The following is a 12587-nucleotide window of genomic DNA, read 5'->3' as shown; positions in this document are numbered from 1 at the left end:
GGGAAAAAAAAAAAAAAAAAAAAAAAAAAAAAAAAGTCAGTGTAAGGTAACAGGAACACACATGCAAAAGGAGATGTGTAACATGATGTTCTTCAGCATGGCTTATAATACCAAAAACCTGTAAACAACTTAAAGGTCCATTAAGAGGCAAATAGAGGTAATACACTATGATATATGCACATAACAGCCTACTATTTAGAAATTAATAGGATATATAAATATTCATGAGTACATATCAAAGAAAAGATATTAAAGCAAAAAAGAAAAAATCAAATTCCATAAACTGTAGGTACAGAACAATAAATACTTACCTTCTACTATATATAGTAATTAAAAACCATATTTACTAAATAATATTACATATTATGTTCTGCGTGTGTATACTAAAAATATCCTCCCATACTCACAAATTATGACAGTGGTTAGAAAGGGATGAATAGGGCTTGCAGGCAGTAATCACAGGGGAGCACACATTTTTCTGCAATTTTCATTTCTTTTATAAAGAAAAGACCTAGAGCAAGTATAATAAAATATTTAACTGTTGCTAATTATAAATGGTGGAAATAATGAAGTTTGTTATATAATTCTTTGTTTTATTGGTCATCTTTTACATTACTCAAAATTCTAAATAAAAACAAATGTTAAAATGGGTGCATTGTTTGAAACAAAATTTCTGAATTCCTATACTGTACCAGTTTATTCTCTCTAAAATGACGACATATCAATGTGCAAATCCTTGGCTTGAAGCTTCGTGGTTGTTTACAACGTCCACATGTTGTCTCTTCACTCTGTTGTTTGCTTTCTTTGCTGCGCAGAAGCTTTTCAGTTTGATGCAATCCCATTTGTCTACTTTTGCTTTTGTTGCCTGTGCTTTTGGGGTCATATCCAAAAAAGTCATTGTCCAGACCAGTGTCATGGATCTTTTCCCCCACATTTTCTTTGGTTTCACAGTTTTACAGTTTCATGTCTTACATTTAAGTCTTTAATCAGTTTTGAGTTGATTTTTGTATATGGTGTAAGATGAGGGTCTAATTTCATTCTTCTGCATATAAATTTCTAGTTTTCCCAATACCGTTTATTGAAGAAACTGTTCTTTCCCCAATGTGTGTTCTTGGTATCTTTGTAAAAAATCAATTGACTGTAAGTGTGGGAATTTATTTCTGGGCCCTCTATTCTGCTCCGTTGGTCTATGTGTCTGTCTTTATGCCAGTACTATGCTGTTTTGGTTACTATAGCTTTGTAGAAGAGTTTTAAATCAGGTAGTGCAATGCATCCAGCTTTGTTTTTCTGCTCAAGACTGCTTTGGCTATTTGGAGTCTCTTGTGTTTTCAAATAAATTTTAGGGTTGTTTTTGCTATTTCTGTGAAAAATGTCATTGGACATTTGTTATAGATTTCATTGAATCTGAAGATCACTTTGGGTATTATGTACATTTTAACAATGTTAATTCTTCCAATCCATAAACATGGACGATTTCTCCATTTACTTGTGTTTTCTTCAATTTCTTTCATCAATATTTTATAGTTTTCAATGCACAGATCTTTCACCTCCTTGGTTAAATTTATTCCTAAGTATTTTATCTTTTAGTTGCTATTGTAAATTGCTTTCTTGATTTGTTTTTTGGATAGTTCATCATTAGTATTTATGAACACTACTGATTTTTATATGTTGATAGGATATGCAGCAATTTTACTGAATTTGTTTATTAATTCTAACAGTTTTTTTGCTGGAGTCTTTAGAGTTTTTTATATATGACATCACGTCATCTGTAAACAGAGACAATTTAACTTCTTCCTTACCTATTTAAATGCCTTTTATATCTTTTACTCATCTAATTGCTCTGGCTAGGACGTCCAGTATAGGTTGAATAAAAATGGAGAGAGTGGGCATCCTTGTTTCTTCCCTGATCTTAGAGGAAAAGCTTTCAACTTTTTACCATTGAATATGATGTCAGCTGTAGGTTTCTCATTTATGGGCTTTACTGTGTTGAGGTGCATTCCTTCTACACCTAATTTGTTGAGTTTTTATCATGAAATGATGTGAAATTTTGTTGAATGCCTTTTCTGCATCTGTTGAGGTAATAATATGATTTTTGTCCTCGATTCTGTTAATGTGGCGTATCACAGTGTATCATATTTACTGTTTTGCCTATGTTGAACAAACGTTGCACTCTAGGGATAAATCCCACTTGACCATGGTGAATGATCCTTTTAATGTGCTGTTGAATTTGATTTTGTAGTATTTTGTTGAGGATTACATTATGGCTCTTAACCATGTTTCAGATAGTTCAATTGTTCAAAAAAAGCAACACTGAAAAAGTTATTCTGCATTAGCATATTAATAATGTCAAGAGCAGAGCACAGTTCAACACACCAAGACAAAATGCACAGCTTTAGGCAAGTAAGAACTGAGGTATCCTTATCACAAAATGATAATCCTTTTTTTAAAAAAATTGCCACTTATTCCGATTGCCCCTGGATTTATTACAAAGTAGGCATACATAAAGATATAGAAGTGTGAAATACTGGCATATCTCTTACTAAACCGACTTTTAATTGAATGTGCAATACAGTTATTATTTATCTAGAATCCTGCATTCATTCCTAGGTGTCCTGCCCACTCTTCTTCCATTTAGTTCAAATAAGAGTCTAAAATATCTTCCAACAAGTTACAACATTTGTATTGTATATTTTGTGTGCAAATACACCATCTAAATGTCTAGACTTTCATTGAACATTTATAATTGTTAAAATGATACCAACAATACAATTCAAACGTATTAACTCACAATACTTAAACATTTATTCCTTGTGTTTTAGGTATAATTATTATCTTCCTTCTCTCCTACCTCCACTTTTTTTTTCCTTTTTTTGCTAGTTAAGAAACTACCCTGGGCCGGCCCGGTGGCGCACTGGAGAGTTCTCCACTTGGGAGCGCGGCGGCGCTTCCGCCGGGGGTTCGGATCCCATGTGGAGGCCGGTTCCCGCTCACTGGCTGTGCGCGGTGCGGGCGCAACACCGAGGGTTGCAATCCCGTTGCCGGTCAGTAAAAAAAGACAAAAAGGAGAGAAAAAAAAATAGAAACTACCCTTATTATAAAATTAGTGAGGGACAAAGTTGAGATTTGAACATAGATATTATGACAACAAAATGAGTTCTTGATTCTCCTTTAATTCTTCACATTTATTTTTATGAAATCAGTTTATCTCACCAATTAGATTCTAGTAGGTGTTAACAGCTGGGATTCAGCACTTTTTGTCCAAGGTCCACTCTTACAGGGAAATCATGGCTTCCCCATTAAATGTTTATATTCTTTTTAATACTATTTCTATTAAAGAGAAATATTAAACAAGTGACCATTGCCAGAAACAGTTTTCAGAAACACAAGTTTGTGTTAATTAAAATATTATAGGAGATATGAATATGTGATTCAAGACCTAGAAAGAAATGGCAGTGATGTGGGGATAGCAATGGCTGAAAAAATCATGAAATTCTGATCTAATTTGAGTAACATCAAATACAGTGAAAGAAATCATCTGAATTACTAAAAAAATCATTTTAGCTTAACTCACTAAAAAAAATGCTATTTTTTAAATTTAGCTTTACTCATTTAAAAAAAGTTATTTTTTAAAGGCGTTGGGCCAGTTTCTGAAAACACAGCACAGAAGCAGGTAACAGAGGATAATGTAATAATAGCTGTATGGAAGATTACTTCGAATAATTAGTGCTGCATGATATTCCCCCATAATCTAAAAGATCTGAAGCAACGCACGTTTAAGGTTGACCCTCCATGAAGTGGTATCTGGAGGTGTGTTACAGGCACTCCTTTTCTCCACACCTGTTTGCTGTGGCCTGAAATTCTATTATGAGAAGACGAGGCATTGATTCCCAAATTACAAATAAATAATGAAAGACACAACTGCCGAACAGAACTATCATATCAGCTGAGATACACTTACTTTTAAAAAGTATAACCAGATAATAAACAAAACAGGTAAGTAAATGGGATCAGGTTCTTTATAGGTTTTGATAACAAGGAGAAAATTAAGACTTACAAGAGCCATGGGCATTTGAAGGTAGGTTTAGAGTCATCAGTGAAAAAAAACAAGAAAAAAAAAAAGAAGTAAACTTCACCAATACATACTTAGTTCTGGCTCAGTTAATAATTCAGCTCCATGGACAATTAAAATGTGTAGGTGGAGAGCATTTAGAGCTGCACACCGTTGTATATACACACACAGGGGATGAAGCATATATGTATACGTGCAATGTTAGCAAATGACGTAGATCTACACAGCCTCCTGTGTTTAACAAAGTTTGTTTCTTGGCACTTGTTTGTTGACTGGATCAGCATACAATTTTTTTTAGAAACTTATTTTTGGAGGATTGACTAATCAAGAAATCTGTACTTCCATAAGGATAATTCCCAGCTAAGTATAAACTCACTTATGCAAGGGTACTTCAAAAAGTTTATAGAAAAATAGAATTAAAATATAATATGAATCTTTCCATGAACTTTTTGAAGACCCCTTCTACAGGTATATGCCCTCAGTGTTTTCTTGCTGTCATACAGACATTCGTGGGGGGAAAAGGAATGAAAGGATCACTAAAAAGGTGTTAAACTTTCTATTAGGGAGAAGATGGTAATTCAAGACTCTAAGGTACATTATTTGATTTTTTTCCTCCAACTATTAGCTATTCTCACTTGTCAAAATAACACTTGTGTACTTACTGAGGGATATAGTTTCTATCTCAAAGACTGTAAAATGTTTATTAAAATAATATATTTTATACGTTTGTAAAAGCAGCATATTTTGTATCAGACGTGGCTATCATCTCCTAATGACTTTTCCATTATTCCAAAGAGAGGAAAATTTTTATCCACATGATAAGCTATTTGTACATATGAATTCAGAGCCTGACACCAATGAAAGTAGAGTGTGCATGTATGTGTTGACAAGGAAGAAAATATATTCTGTTGTAAAATGAATTTGAACTAAAAAAAACTTAAAAAAAAATTTTTTTTGACAACACTGCAAAGCCAGGGGGTGCTGCAATATGGTAAATCAATTTTATTGTTTGAACATGGCAGTTAGTTGTCATGACAACCTTCTTAAACTGTAACCTGAAGACAACTAGATCAGAACCAGTGTATTCAGAAAGATAAGCTGATAACTTCAAGAAAAAGTTTGATGTTGGGTTTAGGGTAGAACACAAAGCTATAAAGAACAGTATAAATCGTAAATACATAATTCAGATAATTTATTTAAAACCAGCACATGCCAATCTCAGTAGTTTTGTTGTAGTTTCACAGCAGAGAATGCTTACCATGTAAATAAATGAGAGGTAAAGAGAGGAATGAATCACCTTTAATTTTAAATCACTTCTATATTTGGGCTGAGACTTTTTTTCACAGCACTTACCATTTTTTAAAAACCAGGTAGCTTATTAGATGTTTAAAACCAAACAAACTACTTCTTTTAACCTGATTTCTCTTTTCCTTTCAGAAATAGCAAACAAATTATTTTTTAAAATTAATTCAAAGTGCTAAATAAATATATAATTTTAGCATCTCTGACATAATTTAGCATCTCAAAACCACTCTTTAAAATCATCAAATATTCTACTTGAAGCAGGGATGAGTTTTGCCAGAATTGGAAAACATTAGGAGAGGAATTTGGTTTTGTATCTTCTACCTGTTTGTTTTTTTAGATTTTAGCCCATTTCTAACTTCATATGGGTACCCGCCCCCCTTCGAAATGGAAGATAATTTCTGGCATGGTACAATGAGCTCTCAGTATTAGTTGTCATACAGAACTTTCATACCAAAGCAATATAATGCATCCTCCAGGTGGTTAGAAAGCAAATGAAGAGACCCAGAGGTGAGCTATTTGGGGAGGGACTAGAGAGCTTCTACCCATTTAGTGTGGCAGCATCTCCAGAAAATGTAGCTGACAAACGTAGCCTACATGAGAAGATACATACAGTTGCCCAGATCTGAGGCTTTGTTGTTTTCATTTAAGTATAATGGGACTAGTCAGTGTCTATCACAGACTGTTTATGGAGATGAGAGTCTTGGGCACCAACATAGCCTCTGTAATATGCGTCCAAATTATCTATTTTCATGCGTTTTAATGGAAAAAAATTCAGTAAATGCCTTATGCAATTTCATCTAAGTACAAATTTAGGATAAGCACTTTGGTTTTAATGCCAGTTATATTAGATGGCAAAATAAATTAGTTTTCTCACCTATGAGATATGTGTATTGTTTTAGACAGTCTCTACTCCAGTCTCTTTGGATTCTAAGATTCTCTCTCCTCATTGTATATCTTTTTCTCATTAAACTGCAATACTCAATAAAAGGTCAATTATTATATCATTAAAACTTTTATCTGTTTGCTTTTCTCAGGAAATAAGTACCTGGCAAGAAAGCATATGGTCTCTCGAGTAGAAAAGATATCCAAGCAAAGAAATAGATGTGGAGGGGCTGGGAGTTGGCGAGATTATGGACAAACTTATTCTGGGATGGAAAGCAATAAAGATATTCCCCTGAAATGGATAAAGATAAATATATATATATGAAGTGATACAAATCTATAGAAGGTCTTATTGCATTGTACTGCAGCTAAAAGTTGTAGAACCCATATCTCTCGTACCTATGACCAGAGAAACCACACTACTACTACTCTCTATTTTACTTACCTTCAAAGATGACATTTGAGATTTGAACTTGATTTGGCCAAAAATGAACAACAAGTAAACAAAAAGATTGGTCCCTTCCAGCTAGTTCTGAGAAACGAGGTTGTTAACAATCTGCCCCCTTGGCAAAGAAAGACCCAAAGATACACATTCCTCCCTCCTATGAGATTCTTGGATTTAATTTCAAGGAACACTTTTCTAGATTCCTTCTTTGCCATCCATGAGCTTTGTATTGTTTGGGTTTATCTCGATCTGGGTACAAAATTTTGGGTGTTTATTTAGACTATATTCCTCAATGTTGACCCAAATGAAGTTCATCTGCAGTGGAAAGACTGACTTCTAGCTCCATTAAAGAAAAAAAAGAATCATAAAGACATTTGACATAAGTGGACACCTCTCTGTTCAATTTTACCAAAATTGTGAATTATGTTTCATTTATCTTTGCAGAGTTCCTTGTTTTAATATGTTTTCAATAGACAACAAGGCACCAAAAACCCTGGGTAAATAATACATGTTAAAAATAGCTAGTACCTAACAATGTGACTGAAACAATTAGAGTGCAGAAAACTCTCACATGAGAAGCCAACTAAAAACAGAGGTTGGCATGATGCTGTTTCTTTGGTTCTTTTCAAATTAATACAGCTCACTTGCTCCAAACTCATCTCTCCCACTTAAAACTATTTAGGTTGTCTTTGTTTTGTTTGTTTTTCATCTCCTAAAATATACAATTGTGGATCCTATTCTTGGCATAATTTAATTTTTTTCTTGTTTTTTATAGATATCCATAGTGCCAGCATACATTTGTATGTGCTAACTATACATATGCCTTGTTTTCACACTCAGAGAGCAAAGAAACAATTCTGAAAGAAAGCCTCTCCCTAGCCAGATTCCATTAGTTTGTGTTCTTCAAATGCACTATAACACAAAATTCATTTCTTCATTTGATGTCTAGTTGCTAAGAAACACAGCCAGAAAGTTCATCTTTGCAATGTGACAGAAAACCAGTAGAGATCCTGATGATTGCCCACAGAACCTCTGAGCAAAGGGAATTACACTTTTGTATTCTAAACTGGAAGAGCACACCATTATTGAGAAATAGCTATTTTTACCCCATGTACAATGGAATAAAAACAATGATTTCCATTTCTCTTTGGAAAAAAACCCAGTAGCTTTTCTAGATGTATGATCTCTCAAGTCATACCACATATTTTGAAGAGAAGCCGTATTACTGTTGCCTTTCAATACAAAACGGGACTCCTGAAAAGCATATAAAATTTCTGAAATGTCTTGTCATGTCCACCAAACAAAATGATTTAACTTCGTTTTTCTGAAAAGCAAATTTCTACAGAGACAGGAATCTGACAGAGCAATAAACACCATCTGAATCATTTTCAAATGTCTGACCAAAGTTTGCTGGGCACATGTAAAAGGTGTTGTGTATCTTAAAACCCTGAAAGATGTAATGCCATCAGAGGATTTCATAAAGTCCTGAAAGATACTTACATTTTGCTGTCACTTTGTACCCTCCCAGAGGAGGGGTGTGGCCTTCTAATGCATCAAATCCCGCGGAAACTAGGACCATGTCTGGATCAAACTCTTTGGCCACAGGCATCACAACAGTCCTGCACAGTAAAAAGGCACCAGTCACACATGGGAATGGCAAATACCTTTAAAAATCATTCAGTGAAAACGATTTGGCACAACCTCAAGAACTTCCCAAGAAAAAAGAAAAGGGGGAAAGAAAACACGATTTGAATGGGTCAAAACTTATCTTTTTCTTAATACTGAATCATTGTTATATTAGCATCTCAGTTCAGTCTTGTTTCTTTCATCTTCTTTCTCCAAACTGGAAAAAAAAATGCGTTGCAGGTACCTTCTGAAGCCTGTCATATTACACACACATCTGTGGTTGTTTTATCCCACTGCCTGTAAAAAACTGCTTCTTCCAAGGGAGTGACTAATGTTTTACAGAGGAAAGTCGAAGCTTTAGTGAAAACCTGGCTTGCTCCACTTAGTGAGAACTTGGTGTAAATTTGAACTATAAATTTCTTCTGAAAAAAGTTTGCTTTCCCAACTTTAAAATATATATATATTTTTAAATACATGTCATGGTAGGGGGTGACTCTTGCAAAGGAAAAACATGAAATTCCCTTAATAGAATCCAGACTGTAATGTTAAGAAGTCCCTAGTCAGACACACCAGGAATGTGGCAATCTCATCTATGACAGCATCCCCTGCTGGCCCCATTCAGACATTTAGTACTTACCTCTTCATCTTCCCAGGGCTCCCTGACCCCTCTCTCATCAGTACTGGTTTTGAGAGAATGACTAATGGATGCTACTGGGCTTTATAAAATCAACATTTTGTTAATGAAGGCTTCAACACCCATGTGCCATCATAAAAAATCAAATTTCAAAGACTAATTAATGAAATGGGAAAACTGTATACTATAGTGAATTTTAAAAGTAGTAAGATCTCTATTGTGTGTTTGTGAGAAATAACTAAAAAAAAATTAAAAGTTACCCTTGGGTGGTGACATAACTAGTTCTTTGAATTTTTTCATGTTTGTAAATTTCTCAGATTTCTACAATGATCATATATTCATTTTAGATTTAATACTTTTCATTGTATGTCTTAAACAAGAAGTTGTTGGTTATAAAATAAAAAACGTTTAATTGAAACTTACCTAAATAGACACTTTTTAGAAATAACTCTACTACTGTCATGAAAGTTCTATCCTTCAAGCTCATAAATGTACTTGTAGGTGACTTCCACAGTAGTCCTCCCAGCAATGGGAAAACCACATAAATCTGAATTGGTCCATCAGTGAAACTAAGTGAAAACCTAATTTTATTTGTCTAATTTCATTATGTTTTTTCTTTAATACAATTAAGAATCTCTAATACAGCTACATCATCAGAAAAGATATTAGATTCTTCCCATTCCCAATAATATCAACTTTTACATTGTAGTTTTCATAAAAAGTGTCACATATAGTCAATTTTATAATCAAATCAAACTATTTTGTTTGTTTGTTTTTAGGTGGCTGACAGGTATGGGAACTGAAGTATTTACTATTTTTTTATATGAATGAAATAGCCATGTGCTGTATGTTGTTGGGGTATTAGATACTGAAATAAGTTCTCTCAAAGAATCAAGAGTGTTTTATCAAGATACTCTATTTAATTGTATTAATCCTAAATGTACTCCTGTAGTAGATTGAATTATGTACCCCCAAAACTCACTTGAATTGTGTACCTCAAGTTTTATGTATTAGAAATTTGGCCCCCACTGTGACTGTTAAGAGGGTGGGAAATCCAATTGCGGTAATCAAAAGGTGGAGCCTTGAAGGGGTGATTAGATTATAAGACCATGCAGAAGTGAGTGGATTCAAAATGGTGGTGAGTGGTTTGTTTCTGAGGGCTTTAAAAAGAGAATGAATGAGGAGGTTAGTCTCTCTCTGCTCTCTCTACTTCCACCTTCTTCCAATGTGAGACCCCTGGGTCCCTGTCGCCACCACCAGATGGACTTTGGACTTCCCAACCTCAGAAACTGTAAGCAATAATTTTCATTTTCTTACAAATTACCCAGTTCTGGGTATTTTGTTATAAGCAGCAGAAGTGGACTTATACAACTCCCTTACAGAACAAATGATACTCTTACAAATATCAGTAGGTAGATGGTGGAACATGGTTGCACAACCAATCATATGCATCATAGTAATCAATTTTCCATATCCTTTCCTTCTACTGGAAGGTCATGCCTCCCCCTACCTACCTTCTTTTTTCCCCAGTTAATCTACATCTGTCTAATTTTTGCCTATTCTTCAAGGCACAGCTCACTTATTACCCCATAAAGTCTTCTCCCTACACATGGAGATTAAATATACACACATATATATTTGAAGGACAAAGAGGTAAGACATGAGAAAACAGAAGGCAAAGATTGCCAACATAATTTTAGAATATGGAAAACACAGAGATGATCTACAGAGTGAAAGTGACTTCAGAGAAAAACCCACAAAAAGCAAGCTGATTTTTCCCTCTCTTCCGGGAGAAACTAACTACCAAAGAGAAAATACCTAGAGAGTCTGACAGTTGTGTGTCACCAGACTACAGTCAGCTTGTTTTTCCAGTCTTCCTGTAGTGAATCCTATAGTGATCAGCAACAGAAAAACCCCACTCAGATGCTCAGTTTTCAGTGCCCCTTTCTCAAATACGATGAACTGCTCCCATTTGTTTAAAGAGAGCTTCTAGCATGAAAGACAACAAAACTAACGTGCAAACAAACAAAAGAAAGTGAATTCAGAAAACCAAAGAAAATGCAAGGAAGAGAATATAATTTCAAAAATTAGAATTATCCTTAAAGACATAATAGTACATCTATGAAACAAGAAGAGGGTGCTACGGAAGAAAAAGAAAGAAAGAAACTGCAAACATAAATTATACAGTAGACTGGTTGGAAGATAAAGTTGGCAAGTTCTCTCAGAAAGAGAAACAAGAAACAGAGACCTGGAAAATGTCAAGAATAGTTCAGAAACTTAGAGGGCCCATGTAGGAGAATCAATATCTGAAGAAAAGTCTAAGGGATTTTTTGTTGTTAATTTAGAATCCCATATCCATCAAAATTGCCCATCAAAGCTGAGAGTAGAATAGTAGAATTTCAGACTTTCAAAACCTTTAAAAAATAGAATGTCCCACAAATATTTTCCCAGGAAGGCACTGAATGATACACTACATCAAAATGAATACAAAAATTAAGAAAGATAAAAAGACACAAACCACTCCCCCCACTGAAACATTTTTATGGATTTTATTTTTTCCAAAGTTACTTTTTAATTTTTAATTTTTTAACTTTTTAAAAAACTTATTCTAACCTTAGATAAATATAATAGAAATTTGCTCTGCCATTGGAAATTTGGCATGGGATGGAGGAGGTTTTTATTCCAATGCAAACATTTTGTTAATAAAGACATCTTGCCTACTTACAGTGAAAATATATCTCTCTATGCTGTATGCCTCTGAATATACAGAATTCTGTTTCTCTGAATATACAGAATTCTGGTTTCTCTCTGAAACAAATTGCACATTTGTTATGTGGGTTATTCAAGAATTCACAAACATAAATTTTACAATTTCACACAGGTTTTCAAAATGCTTCATCTTGAAGGACTAATCCTGTACATTTCAATTCACTCAAAAAATTAAGAAATAGATGGAAATTTTTGAAAAAAACAATACATTACCAGATAGACTGCTTCTGTTTAAAAAATATATATGCCTAGAATTGTGTCTGAGTGGTAGTTGTTTGCTGAATGAACTATGATGCATGGTTAGAACAGATTTGTGTAATGTTATGTTGTAATAGAAGCTGAATGTTTTCTATTAATTTAATGCTTATAGATGGTGATATTGGTGGGGTTCATTCATTCATTTCAGCAAGTATATTAAGAGTTTACTATGTTGCAAACACTTTTTTGGCTTGAAAATGTGCTCAATTTTAAACTCTATCTTATTTACTTTCCTACCTTTGACATTAAACTCTTTCTTGCTCACCTCTCTGATAACATGATGAAATACTTCACAGATCTCCTTATTTTAGCAATTATCTTAGGAATGTCCAGGGAGGTGTTTGTACTCTTGTTTGTGCCAGTCTAAGTTGATTTTTATTTAAAGATCTATGGTGTCTGAAAGATTGGAAAATGTGTTTGGAAGTACTAAGTGGGAAAAACAATGTAATCTTTTCTTAAATAGAACAAATCCTTGAAGGCATCCATTTAAAATTTTATTTGAAGAATTGGGTTTTCTGGTTAGATAGCTAACAGAGCTTATACATTTGTCACCCTTTCCCAATATCCCACTGAAAAGAAAGTACAGGCATATACATATG

At 34.0% G+C, this 12587-nt stretch overlaps 1 protein-coding gene across 1 annotated transcript in view; it reads right to left on the bottom strand.

The window, feature by feature from the left end:
* LOC103603343 (histone deacetylase 9-like) overlaps positions 1-8972 on the bottom strand; it is a 110900-nt gene extending 101928 nt beyond the window's left edge. Inside the window, exons 1-2 of the mRNA XM_008587834.1 lie at positions 8965-8972; positions 8202-8320 (exon numbers count right to left, since the gene is read on the bottom strand). Coding sequence (XP_008586056.1) covers positions 8202-8320; positions 8965-8972 — 127 coding nt within the window. The remainder of the gene's footprint in view (positions 1-8201; positions 8321-8964) is intronic.
* Positions 8973-12587: the final 3615 nt, after the last annotated feature.

Source organism: Galeopterus variegatus, unplaced genomic scaffold (assembly GCF_000696425.1).
Source record: "Galeopterus variegatus unplaced genomic scaffold, G_variegatus-3.0.2 Scaffold4562, whole genome shotgun sequence".
Lineage (NCBI taxonomy): Eukaryota > Metazoa > Chordata > Mammalia > Dermoptera > Cynocephalidae > Galeopterus > Galeopterus variegatus.
The sequence above is the reverse complement of the archived record's forward strand: the minus strand, read 5'-3'. Positions and strand labels throughout refer to the sequence as shown.